General features: G+C 39.8%; 2 protein-coding genes across 10 annotated transcripts in view; one reads left to right on the top strand and one right to left on the bottom strand.

Annotated features, from left to right (window-relative positions):
- AGXT2 (alanine--glyoxylate aminotransferase 2) overlaps nt 1–23,065 on the top strand; it is a 24,475-nt gene extending 1,410 nt beyond the window's left edge. For 2 of the 8 annotated variants that reach the window (XM_072921764.1, XM_032744329.3), the window contains exons 2-14: nt 286–371; nt 689–873; nt 1,178–1,301; nt 2,152–2,246; nt 3,353–3,446; nt 4,458–4,551; nt 5,387–5,487; nt 6,539–6,631; nt 7,331–7,463; nt 9,228–9,316; nt 10,726–10,875; nt 11,222–11,320; nt 12,802–13,571. In XM_072921764.1, coding sequence (XP_072777865.1) covers nt 286–371; nt 689–873; nt 1,178–1,301; nt 2,152–2,246; nt 3,353–3,446; nt 4,458–4,551; nt 5,387–5,487; nt 6,539–6,631; nt 7,331–7,463; nt 9,228–9,316; nt 10,726–10,875; nt 11,222–11,320; nt 12,802–12,912 — 1,454 coding nt within the window. In that variant the 3' untranslated portion in view covers nt 12,913–13,571. Of the gene's footprint in view, nt 1–285; nt 372–688; nt 874–1,177; nt 1,302–2,151; nt 2,247–3,352; nt 3,447–4,457; nt 4,552–5,386; nt 5,488–6,538; nt 6,632–7,330; nt 7,464–9,227; nt 9,355–10,725; nt 10,876–11,221; nt 11,321–12,801; nt 13,572–22,458 lie in introns of those variants that run through there. The other 6 variants (XM_072921768.1, XM_072921767.1, XM_072921766.1 and 3 more) reach the window with 6 other exon arrangements.
- Nucleotides 14,420–27,270, bottom strand: DNAJC21 (DnaJ heat shock protein family (Hsp40) member C21). 2 transcript variants are annotated; one of them, XM_012577585.4, is made up of 12 exons: nt 27,052–27,270; nt 26,801–26,894; nt 25,824–25,947; nt 24,812–24,934; nt 21,248–21,552; nt 19,877–20,028; nt 19,448–19,535; nt 19,050–19,208; nt 18,364–18,403; nt 16,321–16,511; nt 15,934–15,994; nt 14,420–14,969 (listed from the first exon to the last, which is right to left on the bottom strand). In XM_012577585.4, exons 1-12 carry the CDS (start codon nt 27,146–27,148, stop codon nt 14,805–14,807), a joined length of 1,599 nt encoding a protein of 532 aa, XP_012433039.1. In that variant the 5' UTR covers nt 27,149–27,270; the 3' UTR covers nt 14,420–14,804. The 2 variants fall into 2 exon arrangements, with proteins under 2 accessions (XP_012433039.1, XP_002191836.2); XM_002191800.6 differs by having other exon boundaries at nt 15,934–15,997; nt 27,052–27,263.

Here is a 27,270-nt window from a genome sequence, read left to right as displayed (position 1 = left end):
GCATTAGAAACAGATTTTATTTTTAAACTACAATTATTGTCAAAATAGAAGTCTGTGTGAAACTGAAAACTTTAGTTTTAATGGGTGAAACATAAACACCTTTCTTTTAAAATTTCACATATTCTGCCTCTTACTTATTTTTCCCCAAAGAAAACTTCTCAGACCAAAAAACCCTCCAAAACTTTCTGTGACTGTATCTTATGTGTTCCATGAACAAATTTATTGAGCAAATCTTTTAGGTGTGTAGTTTGCCAAGTGTTTCATAATTCTCTTACTATTTTATAGGTGCCTTTAGACAGCAGAAATGGAAAAGTTCTATCTCCATCAAAACAAAAATGCCTCCTTGTGATTTTGTACCTGAAAAATACGAAGTAAGTCATGCATACTACACTGAAATTAAATAAAGCTTCATTACTGGGTTTGGGAGATAGGTTCATCTGCTAAATATGATCATAAATTTGCTTCTTTGAGCACAGCCCAACTGCTACAGCCAGGATATAACCTGTAGACATACCTGTGTGACAAATCTGTAATTTGAAAACATGTAAGAAACAGGTATGTGTAGAACAACAGCCTTATTTCAAAAAGCTGAGTTTCAGAGGTTTGAACATCCTTCTATGTGCCAGAATCTGTTACAAGGAATCTGTTAGAAGGCACAGCTGGATGCTGACTGTTTTATTCCACTCAGTCCTATCCGTATGAACGTATGCAGAAGATCCGTGAGCAAAATATTGCGCCTTCACTGCGAACGTATTACAAGAAGCCATTGCTGCTGCACCAGGGGCATATGCAGTGGTTGTTTGATCATGAGGGACAAAGATACCTTGATCTCTTTGCTGGAATTGTCACTGTCAGTGTTGGACACTGTCACCCGTAAGTATGTTGCTTTTTGATTTATTGTATAAAATACAGGAAGACACACCTATGTTTGTTTTGTGCTTCAATTATCTGCAGCCCTGTGAGCCTAAAACCAGAATATAATTTACAGAATTGCCATGTGTCACAGTTCAATTTCTGCTACATTTTGAAATTTCATTAATTTGGTCTATTTGTTCCTCCATCTGACACATGGTGCAGCATCTGCGTTTGCAGAATCGATAGCACAGAGGTATGTGCACGTATGAGTGAGGAGTCTGTCTGGAATTCAGTCCCTTTGTCTCTCCCTTGCTACATGCAGGAAGGTAACTATGGCTACCCAGAAGCAGCTGGCTCGCCTGTGGCATACCACCAACATCTACATGTACCCAGCAATCCACGAGTATGCTGAGAAGCTAACTTCTCTTTTTCCAGATCCACTGAAGGTAAATTGCTTCTAACAGGAGCAGGGGCTGGTGAAGTGGGTCTCTGATTATAAGAAGTATTTATTAAATAATTGAGAGTCATGATATCTTTAGAGAGAAAATCTGTATGGGGAATACAGACTGTCAGTTAAAGAGCATGAGGGTCCTCAGGGCCTTTTCTTTAGACCCAGCTGTAGACAAACATAATATCCCCAATTTCTGTTCTGTTTATTTTCTCCCTTCACTTGTCACTGTGAGGAGGCATTGCGGGCTTAAAAATTACTTTAAAGGAGGAAAGCAAATGTTTAGTATTCTTACAGATAGCTGGCCTTAATTTTCTTGATCTCACGAAAATCCACAGTGAGAATTGTTTGACAGTATTTTCTGTATTATGTGTAAATATTTACCGACATTTAAATAGATAAACCACAAAAGTGTCATGTTTCATTTTTACTGAAACAGTAAGAAAAATAATTTTTGTTTTCAGGTAAAATAAATTGGTGATAAAATTAAATTGGGCTAGCAGAAGAGCATGAAGCTGTTGCAATCTTAAAGATGGAAGAAGAGTAAAAAAAAAATTTTAAATGTCCTGCTTAGTGTGACCCAACACTTCAATTTCTTTCTATCAGAAATCCATCGTAGGAAATCCTGTAAACTGAAATCCTTTGAGGTTTTTCTGTACCCTCCCAGGGCACATCACTTGGATCTTTGTTCTTATCTACAGCGTAAGATCAGGACTAATTTTATCGTGGTGAGGTCACCCTGTGGCAGTGCTAGGCTAGAATTCGTCATGTTATTAAGGGACATGGTCTGATGGTGAAGAAGAAGGAGCTGTTTTTGTGCTGTACTGATCCCAAGCATTCTCCCACAGGTGGTTTATCTCACCAACAGCGGGTCAGAAGCCAATGATCTAGCTATGTTCATGGCAAGGCTACACACCCGTAACTTCGACATCATCTCTCTCAGGTAATGCTGACAGAGCTTCAATAAACCACTCTGTGTTTGGGATCACTCTCTGCATGCCTAAAACAAGAAATAACTGAGAACTCTTTCACCCCAGGTCTGCAGAGGAGAATGCTATAAAATTACTTTATTTGACAAAGAGGAGTAAGCCAGGAGCTGAAGTTTTCATATAGCATGTTAGGACTAGTTTGTAATAAAAATGCAACCTGCACTTTTTGCTTGTCTTACCTAGGAAATTATCTGATGTCTGTGTTTAGGGTGTGCTTTGATAGACTTTTGTTCATGGCCAGACCAAGACTGAGCAACTGCTTCGTTCTTCCTCCATTTCCCTCTCTTAGTGCCCCTGTGTGAGGGGTGCAAAGGTAGCTCTGAACAGCGGTGCAGTGAACCTCAGCAGGGAACTGCTCTGTCTGGGAGCTGATTTTTGTTTTGTTTGCTTTGCTGCCTTGTTTTTCTATCAGAGCCCTGAACCACAGTTCACTGCACAGGTACGCAAACAGCTCTTCTGGCATAATGACAGGGATGGATGTGGGCTGAACACCAGTACACTGTAAACACCAGTGTAAACAGTTCACTTTACTGTACAGACTAGGGGGCCTCAAATATTAGAATAAAAGGCTGTGTTAATGAAGAGCTGTATTTTTCTGTTACTGTGTTCAACAGAACATTGGGTACCTACCTTGCTTGTGTATCCTCACTAACCAATTCTGATTTGTATATAAAACTGACAGCAAACCACCATCTAGTTTAATGATTGGCAGCACCCATTAGAGACAACAGCTGTTTCCAAGATTCAAAATACAGAGATGTTTGCTCTGTAGGGATCAGGTACTACAGCAGAACTTCATGAGGCACTGTCTGATTTACTGTTGGTTCCAGTAATTGCAATCATCTCCTCTCAAACATTTCTTCAGAGTATTTATATTTGAAATAGCAGAGTCAAACGGCAGAGCAAAAAATGGCAGTAGGAATCTTCTTAGTTTCAGTGCAACAATGCACATTTTCCCCAACAATTTATATCTCAGAAGCATGCCTTCTCAGAACTGATATTGCTCCAGACAGTTCTTGGAAATGAGTGATGTTGATCTGCTTTGTTTTTTTTTGAATAGAGGAGGATACCACGGAGGCAGCCCTTACACGCTGGGTTTGACATCTCTGACTCATTATAAGCATGGTGTTGCCAATGGCTTTGGCTGTACAACTGTGAGATTTTTTTTTTTTTAAATAATCTGGGTAACTAACATTTTATTTGAGTATTTCAGCAATTGCTGTGTTTTCTGCCCTCAAGTGCTTTATGGTCACTAATCAAAATTGCAGTGTAACAGTTTCTGCTGTGTAAATTCAACAACAGCCAGAGTCCCCTTTTCTTCTATGTATAGTTTCTTAGGTTAATTTGGAGTTAGGACAGCTGTAACATGGGTGATCCATGATTTGCAGTTATTTGGTCATGCTTGAAGCTTGCGTGGGAGTCTGTGTAAGGAGCAAAATAGTGTTCTGAACCCCTTTTCTTCAAGTTCGTTTTGGCAGATCTGTGCAAAGCTGCTTTCAGATGGTCTGGAGCAGATCCTTCACTATAATGAATGGGGATCCTATTTCAGCAAGACAGGAGACATATCTATTGAGGAGATCCACTGGAGTTAAATGGCAGTATGTTATGTCCCTGCCCTTGAGCAGATTGGAGTAACTTTCTAGAAGCCACTATTGCTGGCTCCCTGAGCTGCAGGGGACAGCTCAGCCATATTATTAACCATAGGAAGGCTCATTTACAGCAGCTTCCCAGTCTGTCTCAGTGAATGCCCAAACTCATGTGGTATTTTATCAACAGCAAGGATTAGAAAGCTGGAGCTGTCTCTATTAGATCTGCCTGCCTCACTCTACTTTGCAGATTTTGTTCATGTTTCAGATTACTGAAATACTACCAGCAAGTCTTAAAATGCTGGCATTACCTTTAGATAACCAATATCCTGACCAAGAATGAAAAAAGGAATAAAAGATCAGTTGAGTGGCTGTTGCTGGAACAATCTAAAATTTTTGGTTCCAAAACTGTCTTGGTTATTTGGTGCTACTCCCAAGTGTACCTCACACAAGTTCCTTGAACTGTGTTTGCCCCTTGACTCTAACAGCTGTTTTTCTGTTTTGCCGTTAGTCATTAGATCAAAAGATCTCTTAGAAAGGTGTCATCAAATCTGTAGCTATTTCTCTTATACTTGACAGACAATGCTACCAGATGTTTTTCGTGGTCCATGGGGAGGCAGCCATTGTAGAGATTCTCCAGTGCAAACTGTTCGAAAATGCAGCTGTACTGAAGGTTGGTACATGACAAAAATTTGGTTTTCAGATTGCAAAATACTAGAGGGCTGTTAAAATAGGTTATAATTACCTCCTCAAGCATAGTGGATGTCTGGTTAGGTTTTGCAAGGCTGACCCCAAAAAAATGTTGCAGAGAATCTCAGGACCCTGCATACAAATGGGAAAAATCTGGGGCAGAGGACACCATGTTCTCAGATTTCTTCTTGAAATCCCAGTGTTTGTTTCCAGTATTTTGTCATTATTAACTCTGGAAGCTGTGAAACTCACTTCAGCACATCTGGAAGAACAGAAGTATTGATGGTGTTTTTTGCAGTTTCTAACATTCTGATAGCTTTTCAGCTTTTATGTTGGAATAAGGCAAATAGTAAGCACAACAAGCAATAGGCAGAGGTCTTACACTGGGCAAGATGTTCCATACATAGCATAGTGTGAAATCTCCTCTACTGCCCTGCAGTAACAATTCCAATCAGTTTTTCTACTGTTTCAACAAGTGCTTTTTATTATTTTAATTCATTTGCACAGGTAACAGAATGGTTTGTTTTTAGCTTTGCTGTCCCTGGTGTATGGTAGCATTAGCCATACTAAGTCCTCTGTTCTTTATTTAAGCACAGACTGTATTCTCCAGAATCCTCCTACCTGCACTAACCATGGAGTACACATTTACGAGAAGAGACGCTCTCCTTTAACGTTTAGCTTTTCCCTGTTCATTTGAGAGGTGGGATTTACCACGCTGTCATACAACACTTGTTGCTTAGATGCATAGTTTCATATTTTGAAGCTAGTTTTGTGTCATATTAATCAAATCTCCTTCAAACTGTTTCCCCTGTAAACAGTTGCATGTCTTGCAAAAGACCAGTACATTGAACAGTTCAAAGATACTCTGAATACCTCAGTGCCGAAGACAGTAGCTGGATTTATTGCTGAACCAATCCAAGTAGGTGGTTTGCTGTTTCTCAGTTGTGATAGCACAAGCAGTGTGAAATACTCAAATCTGATATTCTTTAGCAGCAACCTGACCATTGATGTTTGCTGATCCTTACTATGATTTTGTAATGCTTTAAACTCCTTAAGTGTTTGAAAGAATCGATGCACTGCCTTCAAATTCCAGCTTTTGTCACTGACTTCAATGGAACTAGAATTTTTCTCATTAAATTTTACACAGAATCATGATGAAACATACACATTTTTTCCTGCATTTAAATAGTGAGTGTGATGCATGCTATTGTTTGGTTTCTATTATCTCCTTTCAATTTTCATTACTATTTCTGTAAACTTTTAACTCAACCCCCCTTCTCCCTCTTTTAGTCATGTTGTCCACTATATTTTTAACAGCTGTTCAGCAACTGATGGCCACAGGATTAATTCTCCTAAATTTTCACCCTACATTCACAATTGCTTTATATGTGGTTTTTCAATAGGAAAAATTCATCCTGGGCAAGAGGAACAATGTGAGAACTGTGACTGTGAGGAAAAACTGGAGCAGTTCTCTGTTTTATTCTGTTTTCTAAGTACTTATGTACTTGAGTCTAAAAAGCTGTTCTTGTCCAGGTGCAGGGAAAAATTGAATTTCCAAGGCAAATGTAAATTGTCAAAGTGAAATTATATTGAGGAGGCAATGTTCTAAACAAATTAACCAAAGAAGGAATAGAATTCTGTGGTCAACTTCATCAGCAAACAGTTCCTGGGTTTTGCTGTGTGTAGATCTTCATGGTCCTTGTTTGGGCAGTTTGTTGTTAATTGACTTGGTCTTACAATGATCATGGTCTCACAAATATTCCTGCCAGCACAACTAATGGAACAGCAGGCAGCACTGTGGAATGGGAATGCATGACCTGAGCAGAAGCTTTCTGAAGTAGTTTCATTGCTGGAGCCAGAAGCTTGTAACAGCAGTCCTGCTGTTACCTGAGGGCTGCTAGGCTTTTTTCTCAAGTGGAATTTCTGTTTCCTTGTTTTTTCCTGAAAACATTGTTTTTCTCTCTTGGCAGGGTGTTAATGGAGCTGTTCAGTACCCAAGAAATTTCTTAAAGGAAGCTTATCAGCTTATACGGGAAAAAGGGGGCCTTTGCATTTCAGATGAAGTGAGTCAGATTTTTTTACATAAGAATTCTAGAGTAGGGTACCTCTGAAAGTTATCGTAACAGAATCCAAGTGAAGCCTGGAAATAATCTAAACGAAATGTGATACACTTCATAGCTTAAGTTTAACACAGTATTAAATTGCATCTATCCAATCATAGGAGCCATCCAGTTTTTACTGCCTTTATTCTCATTTTGGGCAAAGGTAGTATTTGTAGCAGAATTCAGTATTTACTTTCTGGGAGCAGTAGATTTACACAAATATGCAACAAATGCTGCTGATGATGGAAGATTTGTCAAAATAACCCTTCCTTTTATGAGTATTGTTGACAGACAGAATACAGAAGAGACTTGGTTGCTATACCTCTGCAAGTATGTTTTAGAAGTAGAATTTTCTTAGCTAAACCAATATTAAAACAGTATCAAGTGCTTCAAATGCTTTTACATTTCCTCTCCACTTTGTGCATCCTATTTGTGCATCCCACCAGGCCTAAGACATGATATCATGTTATCACATGAAAGAAAAGTCCAATTACAATAAATAGGACCATCTGATTTTGGGTCCTAATACATATGGACTCCAGATGTAGTTGCTGTTTAATGCAAATCAAATAGAAAATAACAGTAGAAAGACAAGAAAAGAATCCATACTGTAAAGTGTGAGAAAGGGATGAGTGTTTCTCTGAATTTTTCTTTTGAAAGGTACAGACAGGATTTGGACGGACAGGCAGCCACTTCTGGGGGTTTCAAACACATGGTGTAGTCCCTGACATCGTTACTTTGGCAAAAGGAATTGGTAATGGCTTCCCAATGGCAGCTGTTGTTACAACGAAAGGTATAAGTGTTCTGTTCCACTATGATCTAAAACAGAGTAATTGCAAAACATAATACAAAATAATTACTGGTGGAGAGATGTGTGTTTAAAATGCTGAATGTTATTTAAAACTTCATCTCAATCTATCTTTTGACAGATGAATTGGATCCTCATTGCTTCACTTGTTTCACCACAAGCTGTATCAGTACAGAACTGTATTTAAACGGGTTTAGTTGTTTGAAGCAGGAATGAACATGTGAGTGGTTTGCAGAGCTGGTAAAAGAGCCTGGAAATCCTCACTGAATTCACTGTTTTACTGATAAATATACTCTGAATAAATAGGGCAGGATGTTACCCAGCTGCTTGATTCCTAAGAATGGCTGGCTCAATCTAGTGAGGAAAATCTGTAGATAGCAGGTGAGAGCGTATGTTAGAAGCGTGACTTTTAAAATAAGTTTTGTTTTGATATTGTCCTAGTTTAGGGCAAATTTGGGGAAAACCCTCTGGAAGGAGCCCTCAGAAAACAAACCCCCACAGCCCCTCTCCACCTACCTGGTTGGGGAAAAGATTTTCTCTGAGAGAAGTGGAAAATAACCTGTTTATTTAACAAACAAAGCACCTCCCAGCACCAAAAAGAAAATTAACAACCCCAGATGACAACAAAACTCTTTCACCACTCTGAAGAGATGAACAAATCCAGAAAGTCTTTCCTGGGAGTGGTCACCCAGGTCTGGACGCTGGGGATTGCTCTCCAGCACTGGGGATGGCTGCTGCAGATCACTAAATGCAGGATCTCGGTGCTCCTCGGTGTTTCCCAGGTCCCAGTCCGGAGCAGGCTGGATGGTATTCAGGAAGAGGAAAGGAAAAGAAACAGTCCAGGGAAAGTATTGGACGGCTTAGCTAAACTAACTAGGAAGCAAAGGCAAAAGCAGAAGCAAGCAAGCAAAAGCAAGCAAGCAAAGCAAGCCAGCCAGCACTAGCCTCTTCTAGACAGCAGACCATGGGGGGAGGTGAACAAGGCAAAACAAACCTTCACTTTCAGAGTCAGTTCTGAAAGCACAGAACATAATATCAAACATACACAGAACACACGATTGGAGATACAAACACTATAACGTCATCCTAGGACAGATATCTGCTAGGCAGTATTGTTTTAGGAAATAATCATACTTTGCACAGCCTGCTTTCAGGAAATCTTGCTGTTTCGTCTCCAGCAGAATTAGAGTTGACCCACAGTAAATTAAATTGTTACAGTAACAAATGTTTAAAGCAATTCAGTACAGTTACCAAACAAGGTAACTGTAGGAGGCCACCAAGATGATCAGAGGGGCAGACTACCTCTCCTAAAAGGAAAGGCTGAGAGAATTGGGACTGCTCAACCTGGAGGAGGCTTTGGGGTGAACTATTTTGGCCTTCCAGTGTAAGAAGAGTGGAAAGGGACTTTTTACAAGAGCATAGGAATAACAGGACAAGGAGGAATGGCTTTAAACTGAAAGAGATTATGTTTAGATTAGATATGAGGAAAAAAATCTTTAGTGAGGGTGATGATGCACTGGCACAGGTTGCCCAGAGAAGCTGTGGATACCCCATCCCTGGCAGTGCTCAAGGCCAGGCTGAATGGGGCTCTGAGCAACCTGGGACAGGGGAAGGTGTCCCTGGCCATGGCAGAGGGGTTGGAACTGGATGATCTTTAAGGTCCCTTCCAGCCCAAACCATTCTGTGAATTCTATGATTCAGTGATTCTATGAACTGAAGGAGTAACCAGTGTTGTTCTTTTTCTTTTAGAGATTGCAAGTTCCTTGGCTGAAAACCTTCACTTTAATACGTTTGGAGGAAACCCTCTGGCCTGTGTAGTTGGAGCTGCAGTTCTTGACGTAGGGAGAACATTACATGAATTTATCTGTATCACAAGGTCTTTGAATCAAAAGATGGAAGTTGAATGTATAAGTTTCTATGTGGGCAATTTTTTAAATAGCTAAGTACATAAACATATGCATGCATACATGCATGGCCAGTGTGTCTCATACACAGGAAAAAATCCTGATTAGTTTAATAGCAAAAATTTTCAGATCTCTAGAAAGAGTAGGAGCCCTATAATTATGACTTCAAAATCATCTTTATCTCCCTTTGGTTCTCATTCTTTCATAGCACTACACAAATCCACAGCTAAGAAAATCTATTTTCTGGTATACATGCTTAGCAAAATTTTACTTTATGCTTTATGCTTACTTTATGCTTTATGCTTACTTTATGCTTTATGCTTACTTTATGATTTTACCTTATGCTTTAAAAAACCTTAATGACCAGACAGTTACAAATACCAAGGTCAGAAATCCTTTTGGAAAAAAAATTGCCTCATGAAAAAGAAAATAGAAAAATGTGCAACATATTTCTCTTATTATCCAGTACAAAATCAGTCGGTGGGTAGTAGGTCACTACCACAAATCAATTTGACTTGACTACACACAGAACATTAATTCCCGAAGCTCACTTCATTACAGCAGACACTGTTTCTATTCATGCTACTTTCCTGACTGATCTGGGGGTTTAAGCTATTAATAAGATGGATGATTGCATGAAGAACCCATGTTTTGGGGGTTTTCAGCTCTGAAATAACTCAGAGCCAAGTAATTCCAAGGAAATTGTTAGAGTCAGAAAGAATAAAATGAAGTTGAGAGAAAAAGAAAAAAAAGGAAAAGTAGAAACAATCACTTTATCTTTTGTAATTATTTTTAAATGTAATTTTTCTAAATGCAGATGTTAAGTTCATCTAATGTTTTGTGTGTAGGTGCCAGTATATGCCTGCAAATAAGAACTCTGATTAAGGAGGACAGTGTAAGAATGAAGAAAAGATTGTTATTAAAAAACATGTTGTTGCTAAATATAATATTCAAGCTGTTCCCTGTCTAGTACACTCAGATAAGCCTAGTCAAATTGTATTCTTCTCATGATAGTGAAAAAATTAAAATATTCTGGTAAAATTTTGAAAATAATCCCTCTGGTCAGGTATTTTCCAGTTACGAGTACATGTGAGCAGGAATTACTGGATTAAATGTAAGTATTAAGAAAAATGTGAAAAGTGCCACAGAAACATCAAACTATTATGTGAAATTGTATTCTGATGCTGTTAAGAGGATTTTATGAGAAGGAAATTGTGAGCACTGAGATAGTCAAGGAACATAGCAAGGAAGTGAGATAAATATAGTGTCAAGTTCAATGGGGATTAACAGAATGTGGTGAAAGCTTTTCGTGCAACACTGTCATGGTACTTCATTTTAACCAGGCTATTGAAGAAGATGGTCTCCAAAAAAATAGTGAGGATGTGGGAACATACATGCTGCTGGAGTTGGCTAAACTACGGGATAAATTCGAGATTATTGGAGATGTCCGTGGCAAGGGACTTATGATTGGAGTAGAAATGGTGACAGATAAGGTTAGTGACTTCTTCATTCCTTTCAATTTACAGTGCCATTGAAGTTTTTATCACATTTTATTTTAGTTCAAATATTAGAAATATTTCCTATTAAAAAGCAGACACTGCAGTTGGAAAACATTGCTCTGGCTAAAAATGAGCCAGAACATTCCATCATTCAGCTACTTCACAAGCTTTGAGTAAACAGTGATATGTGCCTTAACTGCACAGGCTCATGACAGCAGGTAAGTTATGCAGCTAACATTTTCAGCTAGAGTTGGTATTTATTGGAGAGACTGGAATATACATCTTTGTCACAAAACTAATATAGAATATCTAAGTGAAGTTTAGTATTTCCTTTCCTTAGGACAACCGACACCCTCTTCCAGCTGAAGAAATCAGTCAAATATGGGAGGACTGTAAAGATATGGGGGTTCTGATTGGCAGAGGAGGACTCTACAGTCAGGTACTGAACCTCTGGTTATAAAAAAGGTTATCTGCTGTCCTTGTGAACTACATGCCTGCTTCCCTCAAGTTAATTTAGTTTAGTGAATAAAGTAGAAAATGTATACTCTTAGAAGCTATCTCTGTTTAATGTTGCTCACTTTAAAACTGGACAGGAATTGTATTACTATTTTCAGACATTCTGAACAAGCTCAAAGCTTGGAGTTTTCCTTCAGAGGGACATCTACCCCTAGAAAACCAAGGTACTTCAGTCTATGCAATTTAGAAGAACTCATCAATACTCAGGACCAAGTCTTTGTACAGTCTAGGTTATCACCTGACATATCAGTACAAAACTAGTTCTTTGAGTCTGGGGAGCTTGTAATTTTCTAATTCTATAGTAATTAAAGGGGGGGGGGGGTGGGGGGAATGGTGTTTACAGCAAGTTCAGCAACAGTACATAAGAGAGACTTGGATGTGAAGGCCATCAGCCCACACCAGCTAACAGTGTACTCCATGCTGGAGCCAGGACACTGCACCAGCTCCCTGAAGCACTCTGTTAATGGCAGAGAATTGTCTCAGGGCTGGCCTGGTCAGTGAAGCCCTCTGACACAACAGAGGAGGCAGCTTCCATGTGAGATGGATGGAGGGTAGCTAAAATAAATCAGATACTGTGTCTGTCACCTCATCAACTCTTCCCTAAGTCACAGACCAGGAGGCAGGTAACAAGCTGAAACTCAGTGCAGTAAAATCTCATTCTGTCTGGTAAGAGGGCTGTTTACCTGTGAGTGTTTGCTTCAGCAGGGGCTGTGGGTGGAAAAACCCATTACTCCACTCTCTCTGTATTAAGTCCCATTTCAAAAAATCCGAAATTTAAGATTCTTATGCAAAATGAATACTCTTGGAAACACAGATTGAACATTCAGATTTAAGAGCCTATGTTCTTGACAAGTGTAGTTGTAATTATAACCCTTCCTGATCAAGATGCTTTCCAGCTATAGCACCCTAACTACAATACAGTATTTAGTGATTCATTCATAATGCATTCTCTTAAAAGCCTTTAAAAGCAGCCTATAATAAAACAGCAAATCAACTGACACAATGCAAGAGCCTGCCACTCTCAGAAGATACTACTTTTCCCTGCAGTAGAGCTGCAAGAAAGGAAAATAGGTCTGTCTCTGTTCTTCGTACAAATCCTCTGAGATTTTACTCTGTCTCTGTCTGCCAAACAGAGCTGCAGACACAACCTACTCTACTTAGGTCTTTTGTGGAGGCAGTTAGGTTATCAAGAGGGGGTCATGAGTCAGATGCAATTCAGTGCAGTCAAGTTCAAAACTGCTCCACTTCAAAGTATATTTATCATAAGCCTCAGTGCCTGCACTGTTGTTCTCTTTTTTTCCTCACTTTTTCGGGGCGGGAGTGCTGACCCAGATAGGCTGCTTGAAACCATATTCTTTCTGTACAATTTGAGCATTTATTTTTCTCCTTGTTCTCGCTCCTCAGACTTTCAGAATTAAGCCTCCTATGTGCATTACTAAGAGCGATGTCGACTTTGCTGTGGAAGTATTTTGTACTGCTTTACAGAGACACGTGGAAAGAGCGGCTGCAAAATAGAATTGATTTGTTTCCTTACATGAGAGGCACATACAATCCCTGATACTTGCGACCTAGACTGGGCACTAATCTACCCTGGAAAATAAAATCACAGTGTGACGATTTCATGCTTGTTGAGTATCATAAGAGCATTCTGACAGGTATCAACATATTTGTTACAACAGATTACACCATATCAACAAAGGATATGGTGTAATCTGATTTGTAAATCTACAGTTCAGTTCTACAGTGCTGATTTGTATGAACTACACAACTATTTTGCCATTATCAAAAAATCCGTGACTGGATTAACAGAGTATTAAATGGAGAGGCAGGCATGTGTTCTTCTTTCCCCTGTGAAAATCCTATCAAAATCAGTAATTTTAAGGAAGAGTGACAGAAAGAGTTGGGAAATAAATTTTAGACTTAAAACTGTTTACCCTGCCTACAAGGACACACTGTAATTAGAGCATTACAAAAAGTTTGCAGACAGTTGAGATGTTTTGAATTACAGTAATTATTTTTATCATGGGGATAAGAAATCCAGTCATCACTCTCTCCAAAACACACTTCTCTTTTCCTCCTACTGCTTTTGGGATTGCATAGCACACCCATTAATCATTTTTTAAAAGTGCAAACTCTGGAACATGGAATAAAATATTCTTTCTTACATAATCACATTTTAATGTGTAAGGTCATTGCTTCCTTTGGCTTCCAATAAAAAAAAAAAACAGATATTGTGGATAGTCAGCAAGAACTGTACATTTATCATTTTACTTTTATTCCAATTTTAATATTGGAAAAATTCATTGACTCAATAAAGTACTGTGTCAGGTTTGGGGGAGGAGAGTATTCTTCAGAGGAACTTTGGTAACAGAGCATCAGTACCTCTCCAAATCTTACTCCATGGGTCCTAAACAATATTGTTGCCTTTGCTGAGCACTGCTTTCTCTAACTCCATTGATAACTCCTGTATACAAACCAATTCCACTCTAAAATCAGGTGTTTGCTATCCCACCTTTTTTTTCTACTGAAGATCAGGCAGATTATGCCTTTAAACAGAATCACGGTGTCTTTCCTTAGAAATCAGAACAAATTAATTAATTCATGTCACTCACTTATTTCTCCTTCACTTATTCCAGCAAGGCTGTTCCACCAGACTTTTTTTCCCCAACAACTGCCATGGAGATAGATGTACAGAACAAACAGGAATTGTCAAAACTGATTAAACAGCTTTGTCATCTAACTCCTTCCCTTCTGTCTGCTGCTTAATGTAATTAAGTAATTTGAGAATGGCAGAAAAAAAGCCCGTATCTTGGTGGTGCTTCATATTTGATAGAGGATCAAGAATCAAAGAATATTCTGACTTGGAAGGGATCCACAAGGATCATCAAGCCAGCCCTTAAGTGAACAGCCCATAGAGGGATCAAACCCATGACTTGGGTGTTATTAGCACCAACAGAGCACAGGCCCTGCAACTGGCTACACTCACCCTGAGCTGAGCCCTCTCAAAAGAAAAGCAACAGCAAACGTGTCAAAATAATTTATTATTTCCTCTGTGTTGAGATAATCCATGCAGGCTCTAGAGGAACACAGGATGAGTAGCTCCGAGTTACTATTTCCCCACCCATGGTGTAAAAGCTGCTCAGGGTACAGGGCTTTAGACAATGTGGCTTGGTGGAAGGAACACCCATCTCTGCCATGACACCAAACCATTCTATGATTAAAGGAAGGCTGTTAAGAACAGAAGAAAGCACAGAGTCTTCCACAAGGTAGTATTCCTTTTGTGCGTCTTCATTTTTTTCCTACGTTGGTACTTGCCTTTGTTTAACTCCAGTCACAGGCAGTGTGCATGTTTCAGTTCTGCGAGAGTGTTAATGTACAATTCTGAAGACTGTCACTATAGCAAAGTTCTATCTGTTTTTACGTTTCTCTTTTTTGTTTTTGGCGTTCACAGCTCCATTTACAGTCGGTGTTGTTGTTGCTCTTGCATGTCCTGTGGCTTTCAGGTGTTCAAACAATTTATTTCGGGATGTAAATGCACAGTTGCAGGTTACACAGTGGATAGGAACTTCATTCTACAATGAGAAAAAAAACCCAGAATGCTTCACATTTGTATTGAATATGTCACCAGTGCAATACACCAATTTCTTGCACACAGTTTCTCCTTGGCAATGAAGCAGGAATAAACTGTTTGTTTGTCATCAGAATTTTGTTATTTATTAACAATTAAACACATATTTTTAAAAAATAAACATAAATATAACTTTCAAAGTGCTTTAAGTAAAATCAAGAATGGAAGCCTTGCAAATCTAATTCAAAGTAAAGAATAGTTTTGATCTCACCAGACCATACAGATAATGCTTTGGGCTTTGAGATGCAGTAAATTTAGTATTGTCTTAGCTGTAGTTACTACAAAGTTTTGCTCTCCAGCAAGCATCAATATTGAGAAAGATGCAAACAGTACTGCCTGTCACCTGCTGGGTGAGAACAGCTCTGTCCTCAGCTGTTTAATTTATTTGAACTGTCTTGTACACAGAACTTCACCAGCTCTCCTAGAAATGAAGCTGAGTCCTGCATTTCTCTGTGAGGACAAGAGCTGAAGTTTCAGCTCTATCAAAATTTTTGTAGGTGACAAAAAAAACAGCCTTCTGTGTAGTTATATGTTCCCCAACTTTTAGCCCTCCTAAAAAGACAAGCTGAGAAAGATGAAGAGAAGGCTCCAGGGAGAATTCACTGCAGCCTTCCAGTGCCTTAACGGGGCTTACATAAAAGAGGGAGAGTGACTTTTTATACAGGCATAGTGACAGGACAATGGGCATTGGTCTTAAACTGACAGAGGGCAGGTCTAGATTACACATTATGAAAAAATTCTTTACTGTAAGGGTGATAAGGCATCAGCATAGAGAAGTTGTGGCTGTTTCATCCCTGGGAAGTATCCAAGGCCAGGCTGGACAGGGTTTTGAGAAATGTGGTCTACTGGAACTAGATCATCTTCCAATCTATGATTCTATTTTAAATAGTATAAATAATTTGACATACCGTTGTTGAGTTCTCTGAAGACTTTTTTGCTTCCTTTGCTTTTTTCCCTTTAGGCTTAGTGCTGCTAACAGACAAAGATGAACCAAAATAAGTACACAGGAACATTCAGCATTTACAAACTTCTGATGTTTTTCAGTTTTCAATGTCTCTGCTGCTTTCCATTGTTCTTGCTTCACTAATGAAATGTAAGTGTATCCAGAAAAAAAGATTTATACAGTCAATTGTTAATCTCAAAATGTTGAATCAGCTTCTGGGAAGTGATATGGCAGCAATCAGTTTTGGTGAGCAGCCCCAAAGTCCACATTTTAGAATAAATCTATCTTTGTTTGACATTATCAAACATGACACGGAATGACACAGTGACTGCAATGTTGCAACCCAACACACCTTTTTGCTTCACTTTTTGTTTCATTCTCTTGGCTGACATCATCTGTAATGCCTGCGTCCTCTGACACAACACATCTTTGGCCATCATTTACCAACTCCTCTGCTGAGCCCCTGTCCTTCTCCATGCAGGGCACTTCCTTTTGCTCAACTGTTTCCTCATCAGCACTTTGATCAAAAGAGTCTTCATAACTCTGTCCAAACATAAAAAATCCCAGTTAAATACTTTCAGTTCGTTAATGACTATGTTTATAGTATTATACTCATTTACCTCAAATGTGGGTGGGTTGGGAGGAGAGAAAGCCATGGACCCTCTTAATTTACTGTGTGTTTTCAGTGAGACTGTAACATGTAAAACACCTTAGTTCTCCTGTTTTGAAAGATGAGGCCACCTGTGGTGAAGGGAAGAAACACCAAGAAAACAGCCTCTGAAACTGCAGAAGAGGAGGATGAAGGTAGCTTTCAACTTATACACAGGGTTCATCCTGTTCTGACTACCATTTCTTATTTCACAGATAGTGGCTTGGCCTATAACTTTGCAAAGGGTTAATTATTTAGACTAAAGTTTTCTGTGCCAGACAACTGCATTAGGACACTCAAGCCAAAATAACTGAGCTGATTGAAATTAGGCAGACACGCTGTATTTTCCTTCCCTAGCAGATAGTGGCAGCCTTTTCCCATCATCCACACTAGACTTAATACATGAAGTTGGGCAAAATATCAAGTCCCTGACTGAAGCAGAAAGGCAAAGCTCCCAAAAGCACAATAACAAACTTGACTTAACACCACGTTAATGCAAGTCTTACCATCTCTAGTGCACAGTTTCAGCTACCTGAAAAAAAACCTTGGCTAGTCCTAACTTCGAGAAAAGAAAATAAAACCCACAGGGATTCTCAATACTCCACAATGCTTGGCAAAGGATGGATGTCAGGATTTCCCAGCACAAGATTCCAGTTTCGGCAACGCAAGAGTGGCACCTACTGTTCAGGCTGTAGCAAACTGCTGGAACAGAGCCACGGTGACTGTGTGCCACCCCTGCAGTGAGAATAGACCTTCTGGTCTCAAACAGGAGGCTGCATAGAAACATGAACATCCAGCCAATACTCGGACTATGCAACTAGACCAATGTGAAGCCAGAAAGCTTCAGCTGCTTGAAAGTCTCAGGAAAGTTTCTTAAGAACAAGAGATAATGATGGAGTGGGAGAGGACAGAAAAGCTGAACAGAGAATAGGAAATTACAGGAGAAAGCATGGAAGAGGCAGGACCTGATACAGACAGCTCACTGGAACAAGGCTAGGACTGAGGAGTGAGTACTTGAAAAGGATAAAGTTTGAGGAAAGCAGACAGAGCAGCATGCTGACTGTGACATCCCTGTCACTCAAGCCTAAAACGGCTTGTTCTTGGTGAATTTCACCTGCTGCTGTCAGCACAGATGTGTGATATCACACACAGACTCAGATCCTGGAGTACAACAGATTACTTTACTGGAGTATAACAGCTACTTTTGTTTGCAGTTCAAGAGAAAGATGGAATGGATGTGTCCATTACAACAGCTACAGTACCAGCAGGAAACCAATACTGTGGCAGTCTTTTCAACCCCCTCTAAATTACAGATTAAAAAACAACGCATTATACCAAGTCCTACAACTAAAGCCAGAAGTGACCACCAAGCTGAGTTCTTTATGCACCAAGGCCACTACTGGTCTTACTGATCAATTTCTTGCATTCTCCCTATCTGCCTGTTTCCATCTGCTTTTCTTTAATACTTCAGACTACAGCCTTTTTAGAGTCAGCACCACATCTGCACTAACAGAACAAAGTGAGGTCTATTACTATGATGAAATATGATTATAATTACTCTAATAGAAGTTATTATGGTGGCAAAAAATAATTTAAAATATTTTAAAATAGTTTTCAAATTCTGTGGAATTTCAAGTTCCTGTTTTGCAGGATAGAGAAATAATTTGTCAGGAGTTAAATGCTGGTTTTTGGCTTCTTAAGCAATCTGGGTTGTAAAGGTCCCAGAGTATGACTATGACTACATACCTTCATTGTTTTCTGCTTCTTCCTTTGTTTCTTTGAGAGCCTGTAACGATAATTTTTAAATTACCATTTTTTACAGAAAACCCTCAAAACCTAGTACAGTTTCTAAAAAGACATCAAGCTATACTTTTCCTTTATCCTCACAACATGCTATTAAGTAGCCACAAAAAGAAAGTTACTCAAGCCAGAATTAAAACAATAGGTCTCCCAAACTACTCATTGCATTTAGTAAAACATTTGTTCTGCTCAGACTGAATCCAAAGATAAACACCAGTGAGATAGTTGGGATTATGCTCTGTTTCAAAAATTAAGTTGTGTAACAATTCTGATTTTGAGCACATTCATTTTCTATTTATGCCAGCAATCAACTGACAGTAAGTACCAAATCAATAAGCACGAGCTCTGTGGAAGTCCCTCTGCTTGAAAAATAACAAACCCTTTTTTTCCTTAACATATAACTTTAGGCATATGTTAAGGAAACATAGCAGAGAAAAACTAAGTCTGTTTTATGGCACTTGAATGCAGTCATGCAAAGGCATGTGTTTTACTGGAACTCTGCTGCTAAGAAGTATTTCAAATTACACAATAATGACAGCAATGTAGTAGCAAATTGTCAGGAGCACCCTCTGAAGGCCACTGAGACTTAGTAAATCATGAGTCATGATAAAATTAAAAACAATTTGAAGTACTTCTGTTTGGGTATGCCTTCTGTTTCTTCTTCCTCTTTGGTCTGTATTCCATCTGCATCATCCGAAGGCACAGGAAATCTCCCTTCCTCCTCTTCCAACTGCTGTCTTAACAGTGACACCATCTCTCGATGCTTCTTTGATTTTTCATGATTCTTCATGCTGTGAAGACCAGATTGTTACTGCAGGTTCCTCTGAGCAAACATTGTTATATTAACATATAAAATAACAACAGGCCCATTATCCAGTACTACCAAGTATGGAAATTTCTGCAGTGACAATGTCTTTACTGGAAAGACAACACTCATCATTATGTGAAGTTAAAAATTCTCTAGAATGCAGTTTTAAATTACTTAAAACCCAACACCTCCACCCCCAAATCCCCAACCACAAATACTTACGCTTTCTCAGTTTTTAACAATTTGTCACAAGCAGGGCAGTACAGACCATCAACAAGTTCAGCTTCTTCATTTTCGTCATTCAGTTTGTCTGAAGAGATCAGTGGGGATCAGAGAGACAAAGTCAGATGAACAATTTTTGAACAAGATGCTCTTTAAGCCCCAGAAAATAGTCACAGTGCTGACATTCAATTTCTCCAGTACTACTGACACACAGACAGCTCAATATAACCTCACCAAATCAGACACTGGTGTAAGTTAACAGCTGCAGGTTGTTCAAAGGAAAACACCAGAGAGGGACAGACTCTAGCCCACCATTCTCAGAGGGAGGGAGTGAGTTGCATTACAGCCAGAACTGTGAATCTGAGGCTCTAAGCAATCCACACTCATACTGCAGTGACTCAGTATATATCACCTCCCTACACACTATACCTTCAATGCCTTTTGTCTCCTGCTCTTCTAATTCATTTTCACCACCTGATCCATCTCCAAATTCCTTTTCATATTGTGCTTCCATCTCTTGCAGCTCTTTCTCCAGATCTGACATAGTTATCCAGCTCTGCTCTTTGTACTGCTCAGCAAGCCTGCAAGCAGAACATAGTAACTTCTACACAGTGTCCCTGAGATGGGAACTACAGGAACAGTGTTACTGAAAGCTAACTTCTACTTAAAGGTAACTATTCTTCTTGGGCATCTCAGGAGGAAAGTGGTAGAGCAAATAATTGGAAATCTGAGCAACCTGAGTTAATTTGTGATGTCAATGGGCACCTCTACACTGCAAGCAAAGATACTAACATAGGTGGGTCCTGGTTGAATTTCAGGCAGCATGGTCAATATCAAACTGACAGCAAGGAAATCAGCTCAATCCTACTCTAAGATCCAAACTCACAAAAAATACAGGACAAAAAAATCCACAATCACATTACTCTTTGACTGTGCATAATGGGAATGTACCAGCTCAGTTCTCCCAATTTAACTGTGCCCCAAGTCATCAAATATAGCATCACAGGACAGCTGAATTTTACTCCAGCTAGCTTCTGGCCTCAGAATTATCAAGCCACTTGTCAGTAGATGCATAATGCTACTTTATTTTCCCTAAGGGGGAAAGTACATATGTATATATAAAAAATAGTATACAATATACTCTATATATGATATTACATAATTTTTATCTATATGCTGTTATTTTACAAGTGCAGTCTTAATAAGAATTCAAGCTCCTCCCTCATATCTACAAGCAAAGAGTTCTTCCAGTTGAAAAAATAAATTGTGGCTCTAGTTGAGAGACCACCTCTTCCTATTTTGGCAAAAAAGCCAAACTTTGACACTGCATTTAGTCCAAGGAAAGAGTCCTTTCCAAAGAGTAAGAAGTGAAACAAAGCTAAGCTCATTGACCCCTCTTTCTTTTTAGCAAGTACAGCTCCAAGGCAGGTGATGAAGGTGATCTAAGTCCAGATTGCTATAGTCCTGTTCTCCCTTATTCTACAATTTACATTCTTTTTTTCTCTAAAATAAAAAGATAACTATTACGTTTTACTTCCCCAGCTAAATAAAAGCACACTGGATTCTGCGCTATTACAGCCAGTTACCCACTGCACCCAGATAACCATTCCCCAGTTGTCTTAGATCTTTACAGTGCAGAAACTTGAGTTTTAAAAAGCTCACACTTGAGACCAAAATTAATACCAAAAATTTTCAAGGATGTTTAAATGAAAAGTGGAGCTACTATCAGCATCTATGTCTATATGGTATCCTCATAGATAGTTTCTTTATTTTAAAAAAATTTGTTCCACATGTACATACTTGGCTTGTTTTAGCTTCTGTTGCCTCCGAAATTCCTCTGCCTTCCTTGTTTTTTCTGCATTTTGTTCTTCTACAAGTTTTCTGTGAGCCTGTACTCTTTTATCCCTTTTACGAATAAAAGCTACTAGCTGACGGATCAGTTCATTCCTCTCTTTCCTTGCTTTCTCTCTCGTTTTCTTGTTCTCTTTTTCCATAGCTCGTTTCTCCCAGCGGTTTGAGGCTTGTCGTGTGTCATACTCCTCTTTCCAAGCAAAGTTTTTCAGAGTACAGAAACTCTGCCAATATGCATAGAAAGGGTGGACTACCTATAAGAAAAAGCAAAACTAAGTCACTTGCTGAGGAGGGACAGAAAAAGCAGAGAAAATAATTCAGGGCTTTTGTAACAGTTTTTTTTTCTGAACTTCTACACAGGCCACAATTTTGCCTCAGAGCACTGAAGATTTAGAGAAACTTCTAACATCATCCTTGAAGTTTGAAAGCACATAAATTCAACAATCTTGTCAAAATTATTACAAACTGCAGCTTCTAAAAATGTGCCCCTGCAGGACTGGATCATGCTGACACTAGTGTCCAGTTATTTACCTGTGCTGTATTTCTCTTGTCAAACTGAAAAGCACAATCAGAATCACACATGCTGCCTGCAAGCTGGTACTTTCCTATGAACCTCCACATTAAACCCCACCAGAGGTCAGCCATACATTTGCACTGCATAAAAAAAGCAGCAAAACAAATACATAATAACTCTCTGCTTCCTGAGCAAGACAAAAATGAATAGCCCTTGATGATACAACAGCAAGGAGATATGACTTGCACAGTTTAACAAATGGTTATGTGAAGAAACATTTACTCCTATTTTGTTAGCAAACTGTAGGCTAAAATTATGTCCAGTAGCTTTCACGTTAAAATAAAAAGTAAATGATTGTTACTTATTCTCCTCCCTTTTACTATTCATGTGTAAATGCTGGGCTAATAACATGGCATCATATTAACTTTGTGTTTGTTCTTTATTTCTCTCCAAATAATTATTGTCTTTCTGCATCTTGTATATTCAGCAATCAAGATATGCCCAAACTCCCTTCTTACACTACTTGCCCCATCAATCTTCCTTTTTACTTACTTCTATATGCCCAACTGCTCATATTCTGGGATACATCGTAAAAATATTTAACCTCATGGTTCAATGAGTCCTCTTCTGCCATTTTTATTCACAGGAGCTGCAACCATCAATTGTTATTCACGGACAACTCAACGATAACTTCCAGTAGCCTATCTACATATGAAGTTCATGGCTGTGGCTTCTGGCAGGTAAGTCACTACAGTTTTTCTGCTATCATAAAAGATAACCAATAAATATTCATATTTCATCCAATAACCTAAGTAATATTAGACTACCTGCCTCAGATTTCTGCTTCAGTTGATGGGTGTGCAAAAGGATGCACACCCATCAACTGATGTAACATCCCATTGTGAGATGCTGCGCCCAGAGGGAGGAGCCAAGCATTCCTAACTGGATATATAGTCTTGAGTTTCTGGAACACCAGCACGGGTTTTCCTGGCACTGGATTTCCCAGGGAACAGCTGTCTCTGCCACTGCAGGAAGACTACAACCCTTTTTTACAGGATCACTGCTCCAACAGAACCACACCTGCCGCTCCAGGAGGACTGCAGCCGTAATTCCCAATTGGACTGCAGCCAACACCCTGACTGACAGGGTGTCAGGTTGTATTTTGATTCTGTCAGTGTTGTTTTGGGTCACTGCATTGTTTATTTTATCTTTTTATTTTCTTCCCTAATAAAGAACTGTTATTCCTGCTCCCATATTTTGCTTGAGAGCTCCCTTAATTTATAACAATTTGGTGGGAAGGGGTTTACATTTTTCCATTTCAGGGGAGGCTCCTGTCTTCCTTAGCAGACACCTGTCTTTCCAAACCAAGACAGCCTGCTACTCAAACCTGAAGTTGATAATTTTTGTTGACCTGCAACAAAAATTCTTCTCTTCCCATGAATGCTTGCGAACTCATGGCCTTTCCTGGCTGCCTGGCTTCATTAAAGTTGCCTCTCAAGCTTGTTGTGCATTCACAGAGTACACCAAACCAGAGGGCATTTATATCACAGATTTTGAAGCCTTTGTACAGTTTTGTAGCTCCCTTCTAAAACTCTTTTCCTGTTATATTCCTACTGTGTAGAGAAGTGAGCACTGCAATGCTGGAATCTTCTGACAGAGTAATCTCTTTGTCTGAATATAAGACAACAGGCAAAATTAGCTTTCTACTTAACAGAAGCTACTTCCTATAAAATACCCCTATGAATCACTAGGGGGAAAAAACCACTGTCCCTGCTTCCAGAACAGCATGAACTAGACAGATGTCAAAGCATATTGAATTAGAATTCCAGTCCTTTTCGCAGTTATTAATTGACATCTTTAAAAAGCATTAAAGCTGTTTTGAGTCTATAATGTCCCATGGCCTTAAAACAAGCAGTTTTTAAAAGATGTTTCAAGATAACGACATTGAAAGACATATTTTAGCTGGTTCAGAGATACTGTGTATTTTTCCTGGGAAAGATTTCAGTTTGTTAAACCATCCTGTAACTTCTCCCAACATCCAAACACCCTTTCTGGCACTTATTAAGAAGTTTGATTTGTAACTTTTGTTTCCAACTCCAGTCAAGTTTTGTACCACTGAAGCAACCAACTTTTAACATATGAATCAACTCAAATTTCATAAATAATTATCCATATTGAGAAAGTGACAGGGAGAAGTACCACACTAGAAGCAACATTTGAGTGCACTTCATACTATGTAGTTATTCCCTAGGAAAAGTGTTATCACTTCATTATTTAATATCAACACAAAAAATACTGGTAACCTTAAAAAAAATCCTAAATCTGATAGTCTGATAGATTATAACAAATAATTGGCAAACCAGATGACAAGAATTCAAGTCATACAAGTACCCATATACTTTGTTTTCTTTCTTCACAAATGAAAGCATGCGATTTTTTCTGAATCAAAGCTGACTACAAACTAATTGCAGATGACAATGTAATCATAATGGAAGCTCACACTGCCAGTCAACATCACATCTAGTTTCTAAAGGCTTTGCTACATACTAAGTGAAATGCAGTTTGCCTGTATGAGACTACAAGATACTACATGTTACAGGAAAAAAAAAATTAACTCAGTAACATATGTTGTGTAAAACATTGGTAAACTACTCTCATCAGAAAGCAAAGAAAATGTCCATTGTTTTGCTTTAGCTTTATAGGTCTTGCACTAGACTTAAGTTCCATTGGCATAATTGATGGTTGGCCCTGTGAAGCATCTGTCTGACAACTCACCCTGCAGGTCTGGCTAATGCCATAGTCCAACACGAAATATAAATTTTAATTCACACAAATATGAATCAGACCACAAGCACTTCTGTTGCAGCAGTGATCTACAGCAGTGGAAAATAACCACGGATGCATGATATTCACCTCAGAGATCAGCAGGCACCCTTCCTTTGGGACAAAGTAATGGTTTAACTCTGTTACCTGAACCTCCGTTTTACACTTGCCCTTACCGTATCATAGTCACTGTGGGAATATCCAAACATAGGGAATTCTTCAATATCTTCCTGTGTCATATATTCTAATTCTTCCTTTGCAATCATCTCAAAAACTTGTCGGTAGACTGTAAAGAATCCCTTAAATAAATAAATCAATAAATAAATAATAAACAAACCCTTTGCATGGCACAATAATAGATGTACAAATGCTCATGTGCAGTGTATTTTAAAGAAACGTTGCTACACTGCAAGAGCAACTCAAAACCAGGATAAAGGCCTTGTAAGCACTTGCTTGAGGTACAAGACCCTTCTTAATAAAGTTCCACTATCTCTCAAGGCTTTTATTTCCACCTTCCTCACACTCTGTCTCTCTTACATGTGTAATCAAACTTTAGAAGAAAGAAAGTTTCCATATGCTGGAGATAAGTTTCTAGTTACGCAGGATCAAGTTCTGTGGAAGCTCCAGACATAAAATTCACTATTAAATATCCTATATTTTTTTAGATTAATATGTTACTAACTGACTACTAGTACAGTAACAAAAGGGCAGGTAAGTATTTCTTCTGGTTGATGTTTTTCTAATCACCTGGAGCTTTTCAATATATTAAATATAGTGAGTATTCTAAAATCCAATGGGAAATTCAAAAATCCAACAGGGAATTCAATTATAGCAAGCACACCTTCCCCAAAGGCAACTGTTACATTGCTTTTCTGTAATTTTCAGCATTCTAGCTTGATAAAGGTATTTCTAAATAAACAGATGGCATTGCAAAGCCCTGGAATGCTTCACTATATAAGATAAATAAACAATATGCACACATTTGTACTTGTACAGCACAGCTGGACATTTTGATTAAGTAACTGCTGGACAATATACAAGAATTAAAGCCTCCTTATACATCCACGTTAAGTTTTGTCTTAGGTTTGTGTAACTTGTGCTAACAATTCTACATATAACTTTAACACAAAACAAATGCTAACACTTATAATGAATTTTAAGCTGATTAATTAAAGATTGATGCCTTACCTTTTCATCATCCCCATATCCAGAGTAACAGCTAACAGTGAAGTAGTGCAGCAGATCTAAGCTATCATCTTGATAGTCTCCATCAACTCCCCCTTTCAGCAGAGCCTCCCTGTGACTATCATACCTAGAAAAAATTGACAGCATCAAAGATTACATAGAACACCCCTCCATGCTGATAAACTAACACAGTACGCCTATCACATCACTGTATAGCTTAAGCCACTGTCCGTAATTTGTCTCTCACATCCAAAGTCTTCAGAGAGAAAAAACAGGACAGACCCAGTAGATATTCCCTCTTGACCTTTACTTTACTTACTATTACTTTATCTGCAGTATCTTTAGCAGTAATCCCTCAACAGCCAGCTACCAATCAATGACATTTGAGAAAGATGCCTTACCAAACTTCCAGAAAGGGCTACAGTATTATTTACATCACCCAATACTTGCATGTACTCAAAAAACCGCCAAATCATACAAAAGCACTGAAAAACTGAAAGACAGCCCTGTATTTCAAGGAGAACAAACTCCAGATAGGTGGGTTTGGCTATGTAATGTATGTACTTCACCCTATGTGTTCTACAGAGAACATTCAGAATAGCGATCCCTTAGAGATGTGTATGTGTGTATTTCAAATTAGAACTGAACACCTGTACGCAGTGCCCAAGGTCTGAGAGCTGACCAGAGCTGCTGTGAAAAGCGGCCCCGAGCTCGGGGAGGAGGAAGCAGGCCAAGCCTGCTGCTGGCAGGGCGCTCCTCGGGGCCCAGCAGGCCCTCAGCTCCCGGCACACCCGAGGAAGGTGAGAGTACGGAGCTGTGCCCTCCATGGGGCTGCGTGGCTCTCTTGCCAAGCCTAAAACCAGCCGGCTGCCCTCCCACGGCTGCCCGCGCTGACTTGCATCGAGGCCCAGGAGCAGCACAGGACAAGCCCTGGCACAGCCAGGGCTAATAAAGCCTCTGCCAGACCAAGCGCCGCTCACCAGGCCCGTTCCTGTGGGTCGCTGAGCACGTCGTACGCCGCCTGGATCAACTTGAACTGCTCCGCTGCCTCCTCCGCGTTCTCGAGGTTTTTATCTGCAGGACAATTTAACGAAACCGTGTCAGCGGCGGTCAGCCTCGGCGGCAGCAGACGCCCCGCCGCCGCCGGCACCGAGCCAGGCGGCAGCGCGGTGCCCCCGCGCCGCGCGGGGCCGGGGCCGAGGCCGGGGCCGGGGCCGAGGCCGGGCCGTACCCGGGTGCCAGCGCAGCGCCAGCCGGCGGTACGCCCGCTTCAGCTCCTCCTCGGCCGCGTCGCGCCGCACGCCCAGCACCTCGTAGTGGCACTTCATGGCGATGGCGGCGGCGGCCGCGGGGCCGGGCGGGGCGGGGACACCGGGACACCGGGCACGGCCGCCCCGCGCCGGGAGGGGCAGGCCGGCAGCGGGCGGAGCAAGGCGGATGGCAGGGGGGG

This window comes from Taeniopygia guttata, chromosome Z (assembly GCF_048771995.1).
Source record: "Taeniopygia guttata chromosome Z, bTaeGut7.mat, whole genome shotgun sequence".
Taxonomy (NCBI): domain Eukaryota; kingdom Metazoa; phylum Chordata; class Aves; order Passeriformes; family Estrildidae; genus Taeniopygia; species Taeniopygia guttata.
The sequence above is the reverse complement of the archived record's forward strand: the minus strand, read 5'-3'. Positions and strand labels throughout refer to the sequence as shown.